Genomic DNA, 25285 nt, shown 5'->3' with positions numbered 1-25285 from the left:
CATTCTTAATCTCGCCTACATAACTTCTTCCATGGGACAGGTTCCATTTCTGCACACATCCTTGGCCCTCACACTCAGTGGGCCGCCACCTCTATCCCAGTTGAAACAAAATGTTTTTAGCCCAAAATAGATAAGGTTATAAACCCATCAAAAGTGACGACCTTTAAAAAAGATTTCAGGAAGTCAAAAAGGCAAGACAAAGAAAAATGTATAAAATCTATTTAGCTCTTAGGGAAAAAAGAAACCAAATGACTACAAAAATACCAGCTCCAAAAATACCAAAAAGCTTCCACAGGAGAAAATAGAGAGCAAAGGACTGGCATATGGATGTCAGAACTCCCGTGTCAGAGAGGTTCCGGAAGCCGGCCGTGCGTCACCAATTATATTTATCCAAGATCACTGCGACAGACGCGCACTTCCAACAGCAGGGCACGTTCTTTAATGGCCCCCAAATCTCTTCTCTGTGACCAACTGATCGTATAGCTATAGTGTGAGATTTTTTTCATTCCTTTCATCATTGGCGAGCACATTTTAACGTAGGAAAAGAAGGGAGAGAGAGAGCTGTAACAGACCCATTGTGTTCATGCATATCTGAAACGTGTTTCCTACATGGCTGTCTTTTCTTCTCCCCTCCAGGAAAAGCACAAAGAAGCACCTGCAGCAATGGCCAAGCTGACAGAATCCATGAGTGAGTAACTTGGAATTTATTCTTGATTTCTGGTTTTGCATGGGAAACCGCAAACTCTCACACAACCCACATGCCCTTGTGACGATCTGACTTGCCTTTCACTGTTGCGATAGCCAAGGTCTGTTTGACACAGGTCGCCTTGTGTCGATGGTACATGGTGCATGATTCAGAAACCCATCTTGCACGGGGTCAAGTTCTGCGCCAAAGTGGTTACTGAATGTACGAATCAAGACCCAGAGTTATTTCAACCTGACCTTGGGCAAGTTTGGACCAGGTCAGCTGAAGTTTTTGGGGCAGATATTGCATAGGCTGGAGAATCGAAAGAGAGGGAAGGATGTCTTATTTATGATCATTAAACCTTCCAGGTGTTGATCCGAAATTTCAAACAGAACTATTAAAAATGGAGTGCTTGAGGTGTAAGTGGCGTGGAATGATTTAGCTTTGGTGTGGATCAGTGCTATAATGCTCTAAGCTCTTAAGCTACATAAATAGAATACATATTTTTTAAGAAGAAAGAAGAATTAATTAAAATAAATCCTCCCACAAAATGAGAAATGCAATTCTATATGTTGAAGTTTAAATATTAAAGACCATGTGGCACCCTAACCAGTTTGGCTCAGTGGATAGAGTGTCCGCCTATGGACTGAAGGGTCACGGGTTCGATTCCAGTCAAGGGCATGTACCTTGGTTGCAGGCTCGATCCCTGGCCCCAGTCAGGCTGCGTGCGGGAGGCAACCAATAGATGTATCCCTCTCACATGGATGTGTCTTTCTATCTCTCCCTCTCCCTTCCACCCTCTCTAAAAATCAATGGAAAAATATCTTTGGGTGAGGATTAAGAACAAAAAAAGACCCTGTGGCTATGAAATAAGCAGACAATGCGGACTGTTTTTGTTTGAAAATAAACACTGTCCCTGGTGCTAGATTTCATCTCTAAAGTTTCAAGGGAAGCTTGCAAACACTTCTCCATTCCCATTAGGGCCATGAACACCTTATTCAATTTGACCTGCAAAAGTCACTATTAATCTTGCCACATTTAACTGGGCACCTGCTTCCTCTTCTACCACTCCTCAATTCATGGAGCTATTAAAATACAAGTGTCCTTGTGTAGCTGGTCAATGAGCCCTTATCCCCAAAGGTCTGCCCCTCACCTAGAAAAGATAATGTTAAAAAGTTCTTTACACTGCGTTTCTTTCATTCCTCACCCAGAACCCCTGGCCAGTTTCATCCGTCTTGACACACACTAATTCCAGCATTTACACAATGACTCAAAGGGATGGGTGAAGACCAACTGCCCACGATATTTACTGCCTCTCTTCCACTCTCTGTTCTGTATCACCCCCTGCCCTCTCTGCTCCACCCTTCTTTCTACATGAAACATGTGCAAAGGCTTTGCCACGGGGTTTAAAGACCCCCAGATGGGTTCTCTGGAGGGGAAAGGACCTTAAAGCTCTTCTCCTGCCTGACTGGAATGCGTAGTGAGGTTACCCATACCACTGCAAAGCTGATGAGCCTGTGTCGTCAAAATACGGAGTGGGACCGCGGACAGCACCAACTAATTCACAGTGTCAGTACTTTAGCAGACTCAGTTCTAATCTCCAAGTCCAAGGACACCAACGCAAAAGACTCGCAGAGCCTCTGAGAGCTGGAAAGATGGCTAGCTTGGAGCCCGGCGTCACTGCCAGCGAAGGGAGTTTTGAGTGTGTAAGGGAATCACGCTAGTGTAGCACAGGAGTTGTAATGCTGGTTTCACAATGAGGCTCCTGGTAGAAATTCAGTGAATGTTACTTTTAACTCGCCTTACTGAGCTGTGAAGCACTGAAGGCACTCTAAGGGGCCTACTGGTTCTTCAATAATGGTATATTAATTTTTATACTTCTATTGGATCCAAATGCATTTAAATGAGATCTGCTCGTTGGACTTCTGGTTGGTTGGTTTTAGGTCTCAGGTTTGCCTCTGCAATAACTGTAATGACTGATCTATAAATCCATTGGCTTAAGGGAATTCTGTCAAAACTGAATTCCAAACCCTTGGGTAGATGAAAGGGTACATTCGTTCTTCTAAGTTGCTTTGTCTTTATGAAAAGATCACACAGCCCTGGCCGGTTTGGCTCAGTGGATAGAGTGTTGGCCCACACGTGGACTAAGGGTCCCAGGTTTGATTTAGGTCAAGGGCATGCGCCTCAGTTGCAGGCTCGATCACCAACACTGGTCGGAGCACGTGTGGGAGGCAACCAATTGATGTGTCTCTCTCACATCGATGATGTCTCTCTCTCTGTTTCTCCCCCTACCTTCCAGGTCTCTAAAAATCAATGAAAATATATCCTCATGTGAGGATTAACAAAAAAAGAAAGAAAGAAAGAAAAATCACACAGATGTGTTCAATACACAAGGAAATTCAAAATTTGAGACCAGACTTTGGAATTCTACTCACCATTACAGTTCACCGATCCTTACAAAGATATAGAACATTATAAAATACATAAGACATGCTCTAACTCTTTTAGGCTCTCGCTATGAGAGTTCATCAGGCAATCAATACTGATAAATATTTCATCAAAGTTAAACTCATGAATAATGTTATATACAGCTCCACATTCATTATACATAGGAAATCTATAAGGAAATAAATACATAATTATGTAGGGAGAACCAACCAGTTAATCAAAGGATTAACACACAAGTGCTACACACTAAATTTGATGGGAGCATAAAACCCAAGGCCACCAGAGGAAAGGGACATAAACAGAACCACAAATGCCCAGGACACGGTGCACAGAATGGCTTTCTTGAGCCAGGAAATGCTTTGCTTGTTCAACTGCAGAGCAAATGCCATCTGGTTCCTAGAACATCCATGTTTAACTAGAACTGGGGGGAAAGCCCGAGTCTTCCATCACCATAGGGGTCGACTGCTGCGGGTGGCTGGGCAAGGCCGAGAATGGCGTGGGTGACCTCTTCATCTTCTAGAACAGGAATGGGGATGTTCCTTTCTCTCATGTGCCATTAATCAACTTCAGTCATTTTTTTAAAAGGCAAACAAGCCCAGCTGGCGTGACTCAGTGGTTGAGCATCAACCTATGAACCAGAAAGTCACGGTTTGATTCCCAGCCAGAGCACATGCCTGGGTTGCGGGCTCGATCCCCAGTGTGGGGCATGCAGGAGGCAGCCAATCAATGATTTTCTCTCATCATTGATGTTTCTATCTCTCTCTCCCTCTCCTTTCCTCTCTGAAATCAATAAAAGTATATTTTTAAAAAATAAAAGGGCAAACAAGAGACATAGATATTAACAGGCTTTTAAATGTTTCATTGAAATCAAGTTTAATAAATACAGGGTAATACTTCAAAATATTTTTATGTTACATTGTTGACATGAAGAGGGAGCCTGAAAAGGAAGAAAAAAACACAGAGAAAAAAGAAAAACAGATGTGGAGGGAGAAATAGAGAGACAGCAAAATTATACATGACAAAAACACACAGCAAAACATATATGTGAAAAGGACCCAGAGAGGAACTTCAAAGCAGGAAAGAGGCAACTCATAGGAGCCAAGAGAAGTCGGTGGCAAGGGAGGGAGGCAGGAGGGGTGTGACTGGGGTGCCCAGTGGGTCCTCACTCACCTGTGCATCGTCCTCACTCGCCACAGCATTCGCTGTGGACTTCCACCTTCTTACCACTGCCCTTTGACACTTTAACCTCTGCTTGCATCTTGGAATGGATAATTTCACACGTAGACTTGCTCCAAATAGTGCAGCCGAAACCCCCAGATTGGAGGAAATTGCTGTGAGCGTGCCGGTCCATGACCAGCACTTTCTTGCCCAGCCGCTGACCACAGTGAAGCGACAGCCTGATCTCGTAGAGACCCCCGCCCTGCCTCTAAATAGGCAGACGGGGACCCTGCCAAGGACACCAGTCCTGCTCCATGCTGTCATCAGCGGTAACATGGAGCAGGCAGGTCTGTCCCGGGCCTGAGAGCTAAGTCAGGCGGTGAGGATTGGAGGTGTCCAGAGGTGTGCACACAGCCTGGAATTGTGGTCCGAAGGGAACCTTGGTAGGCGGGTCTTACATAAACTTTTGTAATAATTCACTGCATGGTCGTGGCCGGCTGATGTATCTCCCCCACACCCCGAGCTCCTGGGAACATGTCAGCTACAGCAAAGGAGGTCTCACCACGTGGGTGCATTGGCAGTGTGGATTACAATCACATACCTGGTCTTGTGCGTGGCAGCAGGCGAGTGGGACAGGGAGGGAGGCTTGGCCACCATGCCTTCCCCGGGCTGTAGGGCCCTCTGACCCCGTGTTCTGCTGCCCATCCTGGAGCCCCACTCCCACTCCTGTCTGCGCCATTCACGTGTCTGCAGTGTGGTGGCTGCCTAAGCCGCATGAATTTCCTGAGGCCCCCACGGGAGGATGGGGGTTCGTGGAAAGCTTTATTGATGATGGAAAATTCCGAGGGTCCCATCTCTGCCAGGGACAAAGTCCAGCCGTGTCCTTGGCGGGGCCTGAATGAAGGCCCCTGCCCACCGTGTCTGCTCCCTGTGAGAGCACAGTCCAGCCCCGCGTCTGGCCGGCTCAGCTTGTGCTCCCAGCCGCAGTCCATTGCCTGTGGGGTCCTCGCGGCCATGGCCATGCGGCTGCTTAAGGCCACAGGGCTGTGGAGGGAGAACAGGTGCGCGCACAGGCGAGCGTGAGTCCTGGAGCAAGAGAGAGCAAGAGCAAGAGCATGCAAGAGAGTGGGCGCTCGTGGGGATTTTAACTTTGCAAGATTTCACGCGTTTCTGAGGTGGCCCACCTCCTGGCCCATCCAGTGTTCCCCAGCTAGACTGACAGGCCAGCACCTTCCCTACATCACCCCAACTTCACTGCACCTGTGCCCCTCTCCCCCTCCTCCCCGCAGCAGTCCAGTACGGGGGGGCGGGGGGGGGGAGCAATCCCCTTGGAGCAGCAACGTGTGTGAGCTCCCCAGGTGACCACGCCCACAGGGACTGACTCCCCTCTGCTTCTTCCCTTTATTGATATTAATAACTAGCTAATTGCACCGATCACAGGAGTAACCCTTCCCTTACCCAGAAGTTCTGCCGTGTGCTTCCGAAACGGGTTCTGGAAGCCCCGCCTGGAGGCAGGTTCTCTCGCCCTCCCAGGACCCTGGTGTCCCATCCCTCCGTCACCCACCCACTCACACCACTCACCAGACTGGCTCCGTCCTCTCTACTCTGGCCGACGCAGTCTCCTCTGCATGTTCACTCCTGGGGCCCTGTGCCCAGCATGAGGGCAGGGAGGCTCCAGAGTGGGTGCTGAGAGGGGCCACCTTGCCGGAGCCTCAGGACACAGATCTATGCAGATGACCGTATTTGACCTTGGTCCCCACACAGCCTATCGTTTCAGTCCCACTGTTAGCAGACAAGCACCCTTTGATCCGAGGCAGGAGAGAGCAGTCACTATGAGGCATGTGCTTGTCCTTCCTGGAAAACATCTTTCAAGTTCAAGGACACTTGCTCCTGGTTGAGAGTATGAGTATGTTCAGTTGGAATCGGAGATCCCAGCTCTGAGGTCACAGGGCCTGAAACGAACTGTAATCCTCATGCAATTTAATGGCCTGAGCCACGTCTCCATGGACGCGAACATCCCCTCTTCTCCCCTCCATGTCCTTCCAAGTGCTTCTGTCACCTCCCTCTGCTGTCCCCTGCACTCACTGCCAAGTCCCTCACCCTATGGCCCGCTCCGAAGAACTCAATCTCCTCCCCTGCCACTCCGGAGCCAACATGAGTTTAAGGGATTTTACTGGTAGAAACACACAGCCATGTTCAGAGCAGCACCACAGTGAGGAAAGCTCAGCCTGGGTGCCTGACGTCTGTACAGGTTGTCACTGATCTTCGAGCAAATGGGAATGAGACGAGGTCTGTTTTCTCACACTCATTCCCCTTCCTTCTAAGGCAGTGGTTCTCAACCTCCCTAACCCTGCGACCCTTTAATACAGTTCCTCATGTTGTGGTGACCCCCAATTTCATTGTTACAAATTGAACATAATTATAGCATAGTGATTAATCACAAAAACAATATGTAATTATATATGTGTTTTCCGATGGTCTTAGGCGACCCCTGTGAAAGGGCAGTTCGACCGCCAAAGGGGTCACGACCCACAGGTTGAGAACCACTGTCTAAGGTCTTGGCGATCACCTGGACCCTCACCTCCTGATGAATGTCCCTGACATGCTTGGTGAGAAGCTCATCTCCGACACCTGCACCTTCTCCCTGGCACCGGGAAGGGCTGGACCGGGGTTTCTCAGCTCGGGTGCCATTGACACTGGGAGCTGGGCACGTCTTCCTTGTGGACTTCTGCGAGTTGCAGGATTTTTTAATGGGAGCCTTAACCTCGGTTCACTAGATGCCACTTGTGACACCAAAGGTCTTTAGGCATTACTAAGTCTGCCGTGTCGGGAGGCTGGGACCACTGCTCTAGGTAACGCCAGGCAGGAGAAGGAAGGCTGAGCAGACACCAATCCTCTTCCTCTGCAGCAGTGGTGGGAGGTGCCAGAGGGTGGCGGCCCTGCCCCGGGCTTCTAGCTCCAGTATCTGTCCATCTGCCACTCCACCCCCACTAACTTAGTGCAGGAGCAGTCAGCCTGAACCACCCCTGGAGGCCACGCAAAGCGTCCGTCGGCCTCAGCTGCCTGATTTTGGAGACAACCAAGCCATTGGTGTTTCTGTTTTACTGATGATGCAATGGAAAGATGAGGCGATGTTTCCAATGTGATGATGTTTAAGAGGAAACATGGAAATACCCAGCAGTTCTTGGCAGAAATAGGGAGGTGGAGAGTGGGTGGAGAGGGGAGACGGAGACCCTGTTTCTCCCAGGAGCCAGTAGGAGGGTCATTCTTTCTAAAACAGCAGTTTTTAGGACCTTCGGCTCCCTCAATAGTAATGTTTCTCGCTCACTTGGCCTTTTCGAGCCACTGGCGGTGTGAATCCCAGGTGTGGGTCAGCCACATCCTCTCGGACCCGATCTCAGGGGCACAGGTGCCATTGACACGTTACTAAAGTGTCTCCCTCTCTCCTTCAGGGTCATGGGCACTTGGGTCCTCCCTCATTCCCCCTTTTATAGGAAGTAATCACACACAACGCAGACATTCAGTGCGGGAGTGACATGATCCCAGCCCAGCTTGGCAGGTCAGAGGCAAGGCCTTGAATCAGGCTGTCCCACCACCACTGGGGCTGTGAGCTCCCCAACATCTGTCTGTCTCCAACCCCACACGTTCCCATGCTCCTGGGGCCCTCTGCCACGCCAGTGGGTGCTCAGGTGACACCCAAGACTATGGAGGAGCCACAGCTCCCTCCCAAGACCCCAGTGCAGAGCCGGCTATCCACGCTGGTGGCCCAGGCCCATAGGGGACAGGAAGCATGCCCGGCACCACTTGCCTTTGCTCTGGCCCAAAGCAAAGAGGAAAACAAACACATTTTAAAACTCTCTTGCCTCCCACCTCTTCCATGCGCCTTCCCTGCCTCCCTCCAACTGCCACCCGGCTCACTGTCCTCCCCTCCCTCCTCCCACGGGCTCCCAGAACCTGCTCCACCCTCCACCACCTGCCACCCTGTCAGGATGGTCCCCTCCAGGCCTTGGGAACAGCAGGTGTCATGGAGGAAGTCAGGGGGTGAGAGGACATGTCCCCAGGGCTGGGGAAGGCCCGGCGCTGGCTGGGGGCTGGCACTTAGAGTCTCAAGCTTTATTCTGCGCCCTCAGCTTGCAGCAAGTAGGGTGCCCTGCCTAGAGGGGTGACGATGAGAAAGGCCAAAGTGTAGGAGACAGATGGCCAATGGGGCAAGCACGTGTGGCCAGCCCAGGGCAGGGGGGCACGTCCGTGTGCATGAACGTGTGCATGTTTAGGAAGCGCTGAGCCTGAGATAACTGGGGATGTGAGGGAGCAGATGGTGGAGGGAGAGCAGGGAACACTGGATTCTGAGGCTCCCTCTCTGGAGCTCAGCCGCAGGCTGGAGGGCCGCCCACGCCCCGCACAGCGAGCTCTAGGCCTGCACCCCTGTGAACCCCAGGGGGAGTGTGCTCCTTGCCCGGTGCAGTGCCCTCTGAATCAGTTATGTGCCCTGAGAGCAGCTCACTCCAGGGCATTAGCGTCACCCACGGCTTCCCTGGCACAAGGAGCTGTGCCCTCCTGCTCCTGGAGGCAGGTGTGTGAGCTGTGGCAGCGGCTCCCGGGGCCTCCCTGGGTGCAGGGAGGGGACGCACGCAAGGGGGGCCCTGGGGGAGGTTAAAATCGGGCAGAGGTGGGTGTCACCTGGTGGGAGAAAGTCGCCTCCCAGACTTCCCCGAGCTGAGCCGTGGCTTCGCAAACAGAGGGGGGCGTTCAGCAGGGAAAACAGCGCGGCCTACATTTCTTGTGTTTTTCTGCTTTGATGTAATCTCCCTCACAAGATATTAAATTTCAGGCTCAAAGGCGTTACAAGGGGGAGGCATCTCAGAGTTTAAATATTGACTCAGAGAACAGTGCTACCGCCCACAAGTGCGTTCACGGAGGTTTCTGCACAGTTAGCACATCAGCCCTGGTGCAGTGAGGGCAGCCTTACCTGCCCCTCAGGGTGATCTGTGGAGGTGCAGAGCCCCTCTGATGCCACCCAGCCGGCCCCCAGCTGGGAGGCTGCATGCCAATGACTTTACCCTCTTGTCTGAGTCTCTGCATCTGAGCATAGCAGCTCCCTGGCAGGGTTTGAATAATGTACACACAGCTCATGCATAGGTACCTACACGCTAACAGGTGTGTTTATGTGCATAAATGTGTGTAAACAATTGCATTTTCATATGGATATGCATGTCTAAGCTAATAGGTACATTGAAGGCTAACATATGTATATTAAATATATATATTCTATATTGAAAGCTAATATATAATCACTAGAGGCCTGGTACATGAAAATTCGTGCACTCGGGGGAGGGGGTCCCTCAGCCCAGCCTGCACCCTCTCGCAGTCCAGGACCCCTCAGGGGATGTCAGACTGATGGTTTAGGCCCACTCGCAGCCATCAGTCTGGCTTGTGACTGAATGGAGCTCCCCCTGTGGGAGCACACTGACCACCAGAGGGCAGCTCCTGCATTGAGCGTCTGCCCCCTGGTGGTCAGTGCACATCATTGCGACCGGTTGTTCCAATATTAGGGTCAATTTGCATATTACCCTTTTATTATGTAGGATGATAACCTAAGACTTTTTTACGTGAGAGGTAGCAAGCAGTTATTTAAGATCAAGGAATAGCTGTGTGGGAGGCACTGATTCAGGCAGAAGCCAAAACTGTTTTGATGAGGAGACAGAAGTGATGGGTGCTTATAGGAAAGGGAAGGGACATTGACATCCACAGAAGGAGGGCATTGCTATCGGTGCAGGTGACGTAACAGAGTGACGCCAACTCTCAGTAATGTTTTTAATTTTCAGTCTGGTGGTCCTCATGTCTGCTTTCTTGTTATCCTTGCAAACAGTTCTTTGGGGCACAAGGTTGTGTGGGCCTAGCACAAAGGTGAGTTTGCCCTGTGCTAACACTCCAGGATGTGAGGCATAAGGTATGCCAGGCCATCTTCCTGACATGGCAGCTCCAGCTCCATTGCAAAGGGCTCCATTTCCTTTTTTTTTTTTTTTCTTAAAACTCAGATATAAAACCACATTTCCGGTTCCTCCTAACTTCCCTTGCCTAACGAAAGTGTTCAAATGATGCAACCGTTTGACCATATACATTCTAATCCTATGACAGTAAAGCTCATCATTCAACATTCCCCGTATATTAGCTGTGTGTCTGCCTTTTGCTGAATAAAGTGGAGGATAGAGACTCTGTATGGAGTAGACCAGCCGTGGGCAAACTATGGCCCGCAGGCCGGATCCGGCCCATTTGAAATGAATAAAACTAAAAAAAAAAAAGACCGTACCCTTTTATGTAATGATGTTTACTTTGAATTTATATTAGTTCACACAAACACTCCATCCATGCTTTTGTTCCGGCCCTCCGGTCCAGTTTAAGAACCCATTGTGGCCCTCGAATCAAAACGTTTGCCCAGCCCTGGACTAGACCCTCCTAGTTGACTAACCAGATTCAGCTGGGCAGAATCTTCCTATGACCATATACAACCCATTTAGGAAACAATAAGAGACAGGAAGAAAGTACTCGACATGCATCCCTAACACAGTAGGCATAAGATTTGCTAAGTGGAGGACTGAAAACAGAGATTTGACTTAAAAATAATTACCCTCTGAATTGCTTAATGAGTATGGGTTTCTTTTTGGGGTAATAAACATGTTTTAGAACTACTAGTAGACAGGGGTGGCAGTTAAACAACATATTGGGAACGTATTAAATGTTCACTTTTTATGTTATGTGAATTTAACCTCAATTTTTAAAAATTATTACTTTCATTATGATGTCCTGAGGACAGAACAAATTTAGTCACAAAACCATGGAACAGTGGTCCGCTACCTGAAAGGCTGAAAAGTTTATAACCCAGTAAATCACTGTATACCAGGAGCCTTTACTCCAATAAACTATTTGAGAAAACAAAAGTACTTCCAGAAAAGTCCATTGGCCCTTTCGATCCATGACCTTCTACGTTAGCATATTCACTGTGGAGTCTGGGCTGCTCGAAGCCTTTCCCATGAATATGGAGTCCTCAGAACGGAAAGGCTGTGACATCCTTGATTTCCTAGGCACCGTAGCTCTTTTCCTAAGAGAAAAATCTCACTTTGTTGAGAAGACGCTTATGGGAAAGGGAAGGGCCAATGGTTAACCAGGAGTAAACTGCTGGTTAGTTCAGGAGTGAGCAAACGTTTGACTCGAGGGCCACAATGGGTTCTTAAACTGGACCGGAGGGCCGGAACAAAAGCATGGATGGAGTGTTTGTGTGAACTAATATAAATTCAAAGGAAACATCATTACATAAAAGGGTATGGTCTTTTTTTTTTTTAGTTTTATTCATTTCAAACGGGCCGGATCTGGCCCGCGGGCCGTAGTTTGCCCACGGCTGGGTTAGTTAGTTGGCTCAAGATGGGGGGGAAAGAAAGGAAAAGCAAGAAACCAGCTTGAAGTACAAGCCTCCAAATTTCTGTGTTGAGGGAACAATTTTTTACATGAAAGTCAGGGTTGACAGGGGTGTAGAAAAGAATAAAAACAATTAGAACTGCAACTTGGAGGATGGGCAGAGCTCATGTGCCCTATACGTTGATGTCGTTTGGCAGAAATCAGGACGCATAGCCGGGGAAAGGCTTGAGCACTTAACAACAGAGCTGGGAGGGACATGAGACGTTTGACAATGATGTGCTCTGAGCAACCTGTGCTCGACACAGGGGCAGTAAGAGCAGACGCTGTGCGTGACTTGTCTTGTCGTTATATGGGCTTTGTGGTAGCATACAGGCTACATCTGTGTCTTGGTTGTGTGTGCCTTTTGCAGAGTAGAGTGGAGGCTAGAGACTCTGTATGGAGTAGGACCTCCTGGCTGGCTCCAATCTTTGTCCTGGGTCCGGGCACAGAGCTTCAAGCCCCATGGAGTTTCCTGAGTGACCAGGGTCTGTGTTCTGTTCTGAGGTGACGCATGTGGCCTCCAGGCAGCTTCAGGATGGGGCTGGTCGCCGGAACTACCACACCTGACCTCTGTGGGGAGGGTGGGGCTGGAGTCTGAGTCCAGTCCTGTGGCCAGTGATTTAATGAATCGTCTCAGGTAAAGAAGCCCCAACGAAACTGGTCATGAAGCTCAATGGGGCTTCCGGTGGATGAGCCGTTGACATCCCTAAAGCCACAGGCAGAGGGCACGAAGCTCTGTGCCCCCTCCCAGCCCTTGCCTATGTGTATCTTTATAACAAAATGACTCACAAGTATTGCACTTTCTTGAATTCTGTGAGTCACTCTAGCAAATTATTCAACTGAAAGGGTCATGGGAACCCCAACTTTATAGGCGGACGTGTGTTCAGAAATAGAGACCATTGGTGCAGGTGGCCTGGGGACCCCAAGGGGCCCCTGGTGTCTGTGGTAAGGGCAGGGTTGTGGAGAACTGCGCCCTTGATCTGTGGGTCTGGAGCCATTGCCAGGTAGTGCCGTCAGCATTGACCTGCAGCACACCCCGTGAGGGTGGAAACAGATGTTATGTATACATTTCCATTTCTCCCTCACCAAGCAGAGTAACACCCTCACCCAGGTGAGATTCTGACAGTTTAACTTTGGGACCCAAAACAGGGAAACCTCCTTCAGAACTTAACTATGCAATTTGTTTTTATTCGTGATGATGATAGCTGATATATGCCAAAGGCAATCCTTGGTGCTTATTTTTTCCAAGCAGGAGAAATATTACTTCTATTCACATGAAATCAGAACTGTAGGCGGGTTTTTTCAATCTGTTTTTCCTCTCAGCAAGCTTTTCAGGTTTTTCTGGTGGGAAAATTACTTGGACTTTAATTAATGACTTCTTGGTACCTTTGCTTTCCTGACAGCCAAATATCAAATATAAATGAACCAATTTTTGGCATTTTGAAAGGCATACCTGCATTCTTTTAGGAGCCTGTACTTACATCAGAACCAGCAGCATAATAATATAACAAAAGGCCAAATCTTAAGAAGGAGACTGACAGATTTACTTAAAAAGTATAACCACATAATTTTATAAGTGGTGTGTGATTTGAGAGGGAGTATGGTTCTTTTTCTTTAAATATATAATTTCCTTTCAGATTTGTCAAATGGAGTTTCAATTCGCAAACACTCTCAAACAGTGATCTCTTGCCATGTTCACTAACTAATAATAATAAGGAATGATGAGGTGTTCAGACATCAGGAGTGAAGGAGTCTAAGAAGCAACAGAAGAGCAACCTTAGGTTTTGAGGCAATGACATTCTGATTTCAATTCTAAAATCGCAGCCAACGTAGCACAATTTGTTCTTATTTTCCTAGCGCTTTCCAGGCAAAATGGTCGATCAAATTGAAAGAGATTTGGCATATTCCCCTATTTGCTGCCCCAAAACTCCAAACAACAACAAAAGAAACTATAAACAAAGAGTAAAACAGTAACCACTGAAGGCGAATGTTTAGGTGATCCAATGTGGGTGAGACCCCATAAATTGGAAAACTGTCCAAAGATCCAGACAGCGACCATGATAGTGAAGTTGCTGTCACAGTAACAGAGGGGCCCAGTATCACCCTGTGGAAAACACCTGTGGCCTCAATGGCTTTTAGCTCATGAAATACCTGCTTTGTCCCATCTGTCAATATTTGTAAGTTTCTAAAAAAAAAAAACTTAAGTCTAATGTCTAACTGTTTATGCCTTTTGCTATAAGTGTTTATAACTATTTACTCCCTGTCCAAGCTGCAAACAGGTTTAATATATATTGTTGAGAGCCTTGGTCCCCAGCCTCTAATGGAGAAAAGGTGGAAGAGAGGGAGGGAAAGATTTTTTTTAAAATCAGACTACTGCCCTGGTCAGTGTGGCTAAGCTGGTTGAGTGTCGCCCCGTGCACGAAAAGGTTTCCAGTTCATTCCTGGTCAGGGCACATGCCTGGGTTTGGGGCTGGATCCCCAATAGAAGGCATGCAGGAGGCAGCCAATTGCTGTTTCGCTCTGATATCAATGTTTCTCTCTCTCTCTCTCCCTTCCTCTCTCTCTAAAAATCTTTAAAAATTAAAAAAAAAATAAAAATCTGACTATTCCTCTTAAAATCACCTCCGTTTCTCAGTGGATTGAAAAATACACTGTGATCAAAGAACAAGAGAAAATACATGCTGAGCACACAAGAGACCTGGAAGCAACTGGGCTGGGAGAGGGGGCGTTCTGTTGTGATGTATTGTTTTTAAATGGACCATTCAGGTTACTATAGAGACTTCCATTTAATGGCAAGAGGAGTGGCAAACCCACTAAAAGCTGCTTGGCAAACAAAACCTGCACCCAGTAAACCTCCCAAGGGGTGAAAACATGGGATCCAGCATCATGCAGATGCCACTGGCAGTTAGGGGTCCCCAGGAAGGGACCTGGCGCTCTAAGCTGGTCGGTGCTGTTTGGTTGCCTTATCAGACCTCACCCACCATGCAGATGATGTGTTCCATTCTGCAGAAGCCACAGGGACCCAGAGGCTGGTTTCCATGGAGACGGTTAGCAGCGTTGCTGGTATACCCTACAGAAGGGAGAGAAACTCCCACACATGCACACACACACACACACACACTCAAACACATACACACTCATGTGTTCATACACACCCATGAACACTTTTCAGTTAGACAAATTGGTTATAACTGCTATATATGTATATACTAGAGGCCCGGTGCATGAATTCGTGCACCAGTGGGGCCCTCAGCCTGGCCTGTGGGATTGGGCCGAAACTGGCTCTCTGACATCCCCCGAGGGGTCCTGGATTGTGAGAGGGTGCAGGCCAGGCCGAGGGACCCCACCAGTGGATGATCAGCGCTGTGGAGAGACATGGGAGGTTGGCCAGCCAGGAAGGGATCGCAGGAGGGCTCCAGAGTGTGTCTGGCCCTTTTCGCTCAGTCTCAATCAGCTGGACCCCAGCGGCAGCTAACCTACCATTTGGAGCGTCTGCCCCCTGGTGGTCGATGCACGTCATAGTGACTGGTCGACCAGTCGACTGTCTGCCCCCTGGTAGTCAGTGCATATCATAGTGAGCAATTGAGCATCCTTAGCATATCATTAGCATATTACGCTTTGATTGGTTGAATGGATGATCAGACAACCAGACACTTAGCATATTAAGCTTTTATTATATAGGATATGTATTTAATCTTAACAGTTCTATGAAGTTGGTGGTCACAGACTTTTAGATGAGGAAACTGAGGCACAGACGGGTAAAATAATTTGCCCAAAGCCGCACAGCTAGAAGTGAGGGGACTGGATTTGAACTCACACTGCAGGCTCCCAAACAGCCAGAATGGAGGACCTGAAAGGATATCAAAAGCAAACAAAGACCCCTGCTCCCCAGTCTGGGCTCTGAGCGCCCTTCAGAGAAGTACCCGACCTACTCAGGGCTTCTGGGTGCTCCACCAGAGACGCCCACCTTTACCCAGTCCCACCTAAGCCCTGTCATCGCTCCCTCCCCATCCGCCTGGGACTCAACCTGATGGGGAGCAGAATGGATGCTCAACGGTTGCGTTGGCCAACTTGGGGCTGCTCTGCCCCTGTCCTGGGCAAAGCCGATTGGACCAGACCTTTTCCTGGAGCGCCTGCTTCCCACGACCTCCCCGGGAAGACCGTCTTACCAGAGCCCTGCTGTGGACACTCAGCCCGGTCAGCTGCTCCCTACAGCTTGTGGAGCTGGCGAAGGCAAGATCCATGGTCACATCGCATGGAGCCAGCCAGCATCGAGGGACTGTCACATTCGATTCTTTAATGGCTGAGTAAGAAGACCCTCAGCTGAGGCGTCAGGTTGAATGGCTTAGCTGGACCCATGGAGATCAGTGGGGCCTGATTGCTCACCACTCCCAGTTTCCAGGGGCGCCCAGGGCAGGGACTCCCCAGCTCAGCCAAAGGGGGTGCCAGGCCACAAGGATCCCTCTGCTGCCAGTGACCAGCCCTGCTAGGATTTCATCAGAAAGTTTTGTACGGCCAAAGGATTTTTATTCATAATTCAGAAGTTGATTCCACATTCTTTCCAATTTCACAGGCCGTGTCCCTGCAGTGGCTCAGCTGTCCCCGTGTGTGAGACAGTCCCCGCCTCTCCACCTGGGCCACGTCAATAGCCCGGCCACCTCATCGCCTCGCAGAGTTGGCAGTGTTGCAGCTTATCCATCAGGGACCTCTTTCTATTTGCAAAGTGTTTTAGCAATGTTGACTCTTGGCCAGTTTCCCGTCTCCACGGGGTTTCATTGCGTAATTGCCTCTCGGCCCTCCCAGGAGCTGCTGCCGTGTTAACCACAAAGCCGCTCCCTGAGAGCCTGAGGTTGGGAGGACGCTCTCGCGGCATCCGGCATCCGCAAGCTGGGGCCCCCCAAAGATCACTTGAGTTCAATGCTTAGTTGTTATGTCAGTTTCAAAACACATTTCACTGGTTAAAAAACAAACAAAACAAAAAAAAACACAAATATGGAAAACAAAAGACAAGCTCCTGCAAATGAGTATAAACAAGGCAAACCACTCCTGCAATAGAAAAAATGTCCAAAGATACAAAGACATCATTCACAAAAGAGGAACCACAAATGAGCGAGGGGCAATAGACCTCTGAGAAGAAGATCAATATGAAAAGTAATAAAGCAGAGGCAGATGGAATCACCACTATGACCTCCTCTGTTACTATAAGGGCCAAGATTCTGAAGTGTGGTGATGCCAGGTGGGTGAAAGCGGGAGAACAGGTGCTCCTCAGTGCCTGCTCCGTGGCTGGTGGATTATCTCGGCTCTTGGAGGCAGCGTGGCAATGTGGCTCACACCTGTCTCCTGCCGACACTTTATCCTGAAGCTATAATTGGACAAGTGCACAGAGAGGTAGACATGAGGCTGTTCATCTCAAAGTTGCTTGTGATAATGAAAAATGGAAACAGACCAAATTTGTATCATTGATGATGATTTGTGCCCTGCCGGCGTGGCTCAGTGGTTGAGCATTGACCTATGGACCAGGAGGTCATGCGGGGCCTATGCCTGAGTTGGGGGCTCAGTCCCTAATGTGGGGCATGTAGGAGGCAGCCAATCAATGATTCCCTCTCATCATTGATGTTTCTTTCTCTCCCTCTCCCTTCCCCTCTGAAATCAATAAAAATATACTTTTTTAAAAAAAAGATGATTTGTGATGTAGTCATTCCATGGAATGGCATGACACTTTTCTAATGGTGAGATGTGTGTGGAAATGTCTGCACCTGAAACAGTTGAATGAAATGGATTGTGTGTAGTCTGATCCTACTAGGGAAAATTGTTTGCATTTGCGTGGGTGCATATGTGCCCAACCTCACCTGCACAGGCATCACTCACAAAGAGAGACCTGGAATTATACAAAAGTAGGCTTACAGTGGTGAATACAAAAAACAGCTTATTCTTGTATTATTATATACTAGAGACCCGGCGCATGAAATTTATGCCCTCGGGGGTGGGGAGAGGGGCCTTCAGCCCGGCCTGTGCCCTCTCACAGTTTGGGAGCCCTCAGGGGATGTCCAACTGATGGCTTAGGCCTGCTCCCTGTGGGCTCTAAGTCACACAGAGCCTGTGTACCTGTGTACCTGGTTTTCCTATCCCAGGGATCATGTGCCCTCTCCGTCTGCATGCTCTCACCTTCCAACATCAGTCAACAAGTGCATTCAGAGATCTTAGCCCTTGAAAGCTCATCTTTCTGTTCTGACATCTTGGATCTCTAGGGCACAAAGTAGGGTGATATTATTCAATCTGATTTTTAACACAAAGATAAGTCACTGCATTATTTAGGGATTAGCTGCTGTCTATTTAAAAGTGCACACAAGGCCAGGCATAATCTCCTAAAATGAGTGATTTGTGTGTTTCTGGGACAGAGCACTGGGAAAGCTTACTAAGATTGCATTCAAGTATCAACAGTCCATCTTGGAGTTGTTATTCTTGCTCGTGATCTCTGCTTCAGACAGACTGTGATCCCTTCGCTCCATGTTCAGAATAACCTGGCAAAGCGAACCGGGTAACCCCTGACAGAGATCATCAGCCCAGCTGGGGTCCCCCTCAGAGCTATATCCACGCTCTACACATAAGGCTCCCATGCCCTGCAGTAGCTGAGCTCCTTGGATTCCAGGAGACACAGCGTTAAAATGTATACTGAGGACATCTCACTACCTCGTTGCCGTTTATTATTTAATTCATGAGAGAATCCATGCATTTCACGCTAATCTTATTACATAGCAAATGTGTGACCACTTAGAACTCTACAGAGAAAGATTTTGGCAGTAGGGAGAGTCACAAATTTCCCTAACAGCCCGCCAGCATCCCAGGACATGGCCTCTGCTGTGGCCCTTCGCGCCTGGCTAGTTCCCACTCACCACTGCCCGGGGGTGCAGGCTACTGCCCAGGCAGGTGAGGTTCCTCTAACCCAAGGCCTCGAGGCTCTGCAGAGACCTCAGGCCAGCGAACCAGGGCTGCCCCGTGTGCTTCTCAGCCAGAAAAAAAAGGGGCCGAGGCATCCAGTTCCCCACAGGGGCTCTGGGCCTGCAGAACCACAGCATGCTGGTTATACCACTGAATCCCCCACAATTCTTGACCTTCACAGTCACATATTTGTGACTTTGGGGCTTGAGAGCCTCCTTCCAGGGCGAGATGGCTGCATTCCTTTCACTAGTTTAATTTAATTATGGCATGTAGATTTCTGTTCATTTTTCTCAAAGCCCCAACAACACTAGCAGTTCCTCTAATGAAAGTAATTTTTCCAAAGATTGTAAAACATTAGTTTAACTGCACTCAAGGCTCCTGGCATCTGAGGAAGTGTAGGTCATTAGAAGTTAAAGGCTGTCCCCAAATGCACAGATAGATTAGCAAGTGCAAAAGAAGCCCATTCTCACAAAGATTTCCTGGGAAAATGGAGACAGAAATGGGAAAACAATCTTTCTACGTTGTTACAGAATGTTGTTAAAGAAAGTGTGCTGCAAAAGAAAACATCTTTTATATCCTACTAGAGGCCACTGGTGCATGAATTCGTGCACCAGTGGGGTCCCTCAGCCTGGCCTGCAGGATCAGGCTGAAACTGGCTCTTCGACATCCCCCAAGGGGTCCTGGATTGCGAGAGGGTGCAGGCCAGGCCAAGGGACCCCCCCAGTGCACAATTTGGGCCACGGAGGGACACAGGAGTTTGGCCAACCAGGGAGGGACTGCGGGAGGGCTCCAGGGCATGTCCAGCCCATCTCACTCAGTCGTAGCATCTGCCCCCTGGTGGTCAATGCACATCATAGTGAGTGGTTGAGTGGCCTTAGCATATCATTAGCATATTATACTTTGATTGGTTGAACGGGCGACCAGACACTTAGCATATTAGGTTTTTATTATATAGGATTAAAATTATTTCCATTTACTACCCCCAAATCATAAAACAGTGTAACCTACAAATATTTTATATACCTTTAAGAAATGTTGGCCAGCTACCTCACTTGCAAAAACTGAATGCAAAAACTCCTTAGTTACATTTAAAGCTTAGTTATCCATGTTTTATTCATTGGTCATCATATTCATCCTGGCAATTTATTGCCCTAAAAGAGGCAAGAATATGTTGCATACATTAAAATAGTACTTTTGTTCTACTGATCAGAGAAAATTTTTATATTTGTGAATTTAGATCAAAATTGTTATAGTCAGGGACTAGAAGATGAGGCTATTGAATTTTTCATTGAAAACTTGAGTTTATAAAGTAAGTAGATCCTGATCATTTGTCAAAGCAACTTGAAAGGCCCCTGGAGTTGGGAAACTGTCTGATTGATCAACAGACCCCCTTGATAAGAGGGGGAGTAAGACCTTGAAATCAGAAGTCCCAGGAAAGAATTCTGCCTTTTACTAAGTCACCTGGGCCATGTGTTCTAACCTCTGTGTCCATGTCCGTGGCCTAATTTTCGGAAGTGGGGGTGCGAACACTCGTCACCCCAGGCTGTGGCGAGGACTGAATTGAACCACGTGTGCCTGACTCAGGCTCTTCATTAGGCTCGGTTCTCTTCCCATCTTCTCTCACTCAAGGTTGAAAGACCCTAATGGAACCCCAGGTCCCCGCTGTGCTCCCTCCTTGGGGTAAACCTCTTCTCTCTCTGGTCCCCTCACCTGTGAAACCAGGGATCAGCATTTCAACTGTCCACTGGCCTTTAGCTGGAAGCAGAAGATTGATTCGCTCAGCAAACGTCCTGGGGTCTTGCATGCCGGGCGCCATGCTGAGGGGAATGTGAGTCGTGTGACTTAGCACAGACTGGGTGGCTTACCACGTGGGACTTTAATCCTCACAGTTCTGGAGGCCAGAGGTTCAAGGCCAGGTGTCCCCTGCTGGACGGCTCTTCCTGGCCTGTCCAGCGGTGGTGGCTGTGACTCCCTGGCGCTTTGTCATGTAGCCAAGTGCCTCCAGGTTGGGTGATCCTCTCCGGGAGTCCTCACGTCATCTTCCCTCTGCATGTCTGTGCAAGTGCCCCTCCTGGATTAACCCCACCTGCACCCACTGTGACCTCGTCTCACCTGAATGCTTCTGCGAAGACCCTGTTTTCTAATGGGATCACAGATGCTGGGAAGTAGGGCTTGAATATGTCTTTAGGGGGTTGTCTGTTCTTTTTAATCTGAAGCAAATGGCGACCCGTTTCTTGTCTCTCTGCCTCTGGTCTGTCGTCTGACATGAGGAAGCTCAGAAGTCCCAGGGGTGGGTGAGCTCCTCCACAGCCTAAGGGAGCAGTCAGCTCCCCACGGCAAACTCACCTCGAAAAGCAGAGCCCCACGATGCACTCCTGGGCAGCACTGTCCTAGGAAGGGACGCGAGCCAACCAGAGGCAGGAGTTGTGACAGATGCTGTCGGTCTGACCCAGGCAGACTGGCTACAACCCATGAATCGTTTGGTCACATGGGGCCCCGGCGCCCACAGACTTACTGCTGTGATGGAGCCTGTCTTGTTCTATGACGCACATTCGAGATCATTCGGACGCATGTCATGGGAGGTGTGGACTTGAGGTCATAGATGGTCAGCCGGAGCCGGATGAAAACCCTAAAGTGGGAAGTGAAGCTCTGTGGCCCGCTCAGCGCTCGTGGCCACTGCGGCTGAAGGACGGGCTGATTTTCCTTTTGCTCCCATCACATCCCTAACTGTCAAAGGCTTGATGCTGTACTGGGTCCCTATGCTGTGGACCGAGAAAATCACCTACGTCTTCAAACCTCACCGCCTTCACAGGTTCACGACATTTTTGCCGAGTCTGATAGAATGGAAAGCCCTGCTGATACCCTGGGTCAAACGAGTCAGGGGTGACGGTCGGAGTGAGGGTGCTTGAGGCACAGGCTCCCGCTGGCCTTTGTTTGGGTGGAAGTTTCTAGTGTCCGCGTGCAGATTAGGCTGTCAGTGCCGGGTAGGTTCTGAAACGGTCGCACACGCCCCTCCTCTCCCTGTGCACTTGCTCCTGAGGTCTGTCCTGCCATGTTCTCACAGGAGCCTCCAAGTGATTGCCTAGAACTGCGGTCGCCAATCCATGGTCTGTGGACCACTGGTGTCCGTGAGGTCTGAAAGGCTGGCGACCGCTGACCTAGGACATCCTTTTCCAGAGGGGGAGCTAGGGACCACCTGCCTGTGTGTGGGTTTAGGCCACTAGGTTTGTGGTAACGCGTTACAGCAGCAATGCAAAGCTGATAAAGATGTACTCTCTTATAGCTCCTGTGGTTAGGACTCTAAGATGGGTTGGCCTGGCTGAGTTCCTTGTGGAGGCTCAGGGAAGAATCCACTTTCTTGCCTTTTCCAGCTTCCGGAGCCTCCCACACTCCTTGGCTCATAGCCCCACTCTTCGTCTTTAAAACCATCAGGGTACATCTTCCAATATCTCTCTCCCTCTGTCTCTCTGAGCTTCTGTCATCATGTCACCTTTTCCTTCTCCGACCCTCTTGCCTCCCTGTTGTAAGGACCCTTGTGGTTACCTTGGGCCCATCCACATAATCCAGAACAGTCTCCCACCTTCAGATTCCTCACTGAATCCCATCTGGAAGGTTCCTTTTTTCCATAGGGTAGCACAGTCACATGTTCTGAGAATCAGGACATGGACATGTATTGGAGGGGCCATATTCAGCCTGCCACAGGCACAATGATGTCAGAGCCGCAAAGGTTCTCTGTCTGTGAAAGGAACCCTCCCTCTCTTTACTCCAGCCTCTCTCTCCCCCACCCCCAAACCCCTGCCCAGGCATTCACTCCTCTGGGGGTCAGTCTCTCTCTGAGTCACAGATGCTGCCTCATCATCCATCGCAGGGGGATTGCAGGGTGAAACCTGGAACCTTGCAGTAGATCAGGTTTCATGGAGATCGGGTTGGGTCCCCTCCATCTCGGGGGAAGTTGTTGATGGACGATGACCTGGCGGAGTTGGGCCCGTGCCAACCAAAGAGGAGGAAGCGATGGGGAAGATGGCACGCAGGACGAGCCTTCAAAGAGAGTGATGTAAGCCTCGCCACTCAAAGCAGCCTCATTCTGCAAGCAAGATACTCGGCAACATGGAATGGACTTTTCTTTGAGGCAAATCACACCTTCTCTGAGCACAGTCACTGTAGCTACTATTCCATTAACTCCTTTAGGGGACTAGCTCTTTCATACCCACCACAAAAGGTGACAATAAGAGTCATTTCAAAGTAATTTACGTTGAAGGAGCTTTTAGAAATAAAACGCCAAATACATGTAGGGTGTCAGACCTTATCTTCTTTGTCCTGATCACAACCCTGTGAGTTGGGGTGAGGAGAGAGGCTCCACTTCAGGGGTGGACGGAATCACAAGAGTTAGAGAGCCAGGGTGGAGATGAGCCTTCCACAAGCTGGAGGGACGTTTACACATAAAAACGCTGCAGCCACAAGAAATCAGTGAGCCCTGTGAAAAGTGCCCCGTTTACAAAGCAGGCCAAGCGACCAACAGCCTAGCGACCCGAAGTACTGCTTTGAATCTCAGTAGATAGATTTCTCTAGAAGGTGTCCAGGAGGAAGCATGTGGGCGGGGCCTTTGTAGAACCCTAATTGTCTTAGATTTTTGAGCCATGGGTGCTCAAAAAAATGTTCATTGGGTATCAAGCTTCAGACACTACATGAAGCACAGAATTAGAACTGTTTGCGAGATTACTCAAGCAAAGGGGGGTGTGCTTTGATCCAATATATCCAGGAGATTGGGGCCAAGTGGGCGAGGTTCAAATATTCTGATTATGCAGGCGGATCCGGGTTATCTGAGTCTGAGAAGTTGGAAGGTGGAGTGGGAAGTGGGGGTTGTCGTAAACCAGAGTCCTCCCGGAAAGAACTGGCTGCTTGTAACACTTGGTCCTCCCGTAAGCATAGCCCTCCCTCCCTTTACTCCAGCCTCTCTCTCCCCCACCCCCAGACCCCTGCCCAGGCTTTCACTCCTCTGGGGGTCAGTCTCTCTCTGAGCCACAGATGCTGCCTCATCATCCATCGCAGGGGGATTGCAGGGTGAAACCTGGAACCTTGCAGTAGATCAGGTTTCATGGAGATCGGGTTGGGTCCCCTCCATCTCGGGGGAAGTTGTTGATCGATGATGACCTAGCAGAGATGGACCCGTGCCAACCAAAGAGGAGGAAGTGATGGGGAAGATGGCACGCAGGACGTGCCTTCAAAGAGCATGACGTGAGCATGGGAGGCTGTCGAAGGCCTTGGAAATAAAAAGCCCTGCGTGTTTTTGGAGAGCTGGCCCTCTTGTGACCTTCCTGATAAGCTCGGTGCGCAAGTTAAAAGCTCTCCGCTTGTACTGACATTCAGTGTTGCCAGAAAAATCTCCCGGATGGAAAGAAGCACTGAATTCCTGCGTTTTCTCTCGGAACTCATGCCTATCTATAATTATAACCGAAAGCACGTTCGATGGATGATACATTTATTTCATAGTTATTGTTCCAGTTTTCAAGATAAAGTTCCAACAGTGATACTTTTTCTCCTGTTCAGCATGAAGCTTTAGTTCCCATTTTACTGAAGTGGATTCCTTCCTGGCCTCTCGCCAGCCTCCTGAGGGCTTCCCACACCTGCCCTCCCTGCCCACCATCCAGTGGGGAATGAGTGGGCACCTTGGCTGCTGCCAGCTCACTCTCTGCCCAGGTAGCCCTGCCTAGGTAGCTCTGCCCCAGGTAGCCCTGCCCTGGTTGCCCTTCCCAGGAAGCCCCAAGGAAGTCTCTACTCCAACAAAACTGGACACACTGTGTTCTAGCCGTGTCTTCCTTCTGCCCTTGGTAAAGGCTCCATTCTGAGTTCTTCTAAGACTTTAGCTGAGAATTAAACCAGGAGAGATCTCAGAGACCATCTCATCAAGCACTTCACTTTGTATAGGAAAGAGCTAAATCTGGAAGTGAAATAGACCCAATTCTTCCCACTGAAATGAAGCTCGTCTATCCATGACTGCTCGAGTCAGGCTATGGGCCTTGAGCCGGCCGCCTTGAACTTCCAAAGTAGCCGGCACTTTGCCCCTTAACATTGACGCCAATCATTCCTGGAGTTCACAGGCTTAGTCCATTTAAGTGGATTAATTCATTTTAATATCACTTTAATTTTGCTTAGTTTCCAACACACCAACCTCCTCAAAAAGGGTAAAGAAAACCATTGATCCAGCTAAAAGCAAATGACATCGCTTTTGCTCATTTGTCTTGGCAGCACTTTAGCCTTTTCACCTCCAAGGGGAGGCCATTAAAAAAAGTGAAGAAAATCTAGATGCAGCCCTGGGTGAAGGCAACATGAACCCCACTGTCTGCCCTAAAGCATCAGCACGGCCAACTGCAGTTCTGGCTGTCATAGCAGATTCCCGCTCTTCCCCATGTTAGTCCTAACAGGCGGTCCCTCCACCTCAGTCTCCCCTAGCACCTAGAATTGTCCTACATCTTAAATGCAAGGGGCATTTTCTCATATTACATCATATGGCATCAAAACAGAAAAATCCCAGACATTTGATACCTGAGATGTAACTAAATGCTTCAGGAAAATTCCTTAACACCTCATGCCTCAGTTTCCTCA

General features: G+C 49.1%; 1 protein-coding gene across 2 annotated transcripts in view; it reads left to right on the top strand.

Moving 5' to 3' along the window:
* The window catches only part of KCNJ6 (potassium inwardly rectifying channel subfamily J member 6), a 165988-nt gene that overhangs the window by 58402 nt on the left and 82301 nt on the right, over positions 1–25285 (top strand). For both annotated transcript variants that reach the window (XM_081086450.1, XM_081086451.1), the window contains exon 2: positions 637–688. In XM_081086450.1, coding sequence (XP_080942576.1) covers positions 664–688 — 25 coding nt within the window. In that variant the 5' untranslated portion in view covers positions 637–663. The remainder of the gene's footprint in view (positions 1–636; positions 689–25285) is intronic.

The sequence above is a fragment of the Myotis nattereri genome (genome assembly GCF_964212035.1).
Source record: "Myotis nattereri genome assembly, chromosome: 3".
NCBI lineage: Eukaryota > Metazoa > Chordata > Mammalia > Chiroptera > Vespertilionidae > Myotis > Myotis nattereri.
Note: the sequence above shows the minus strand (reverse complement) of the source record. Positions and strands in the feature narration are given on the sequence as shown.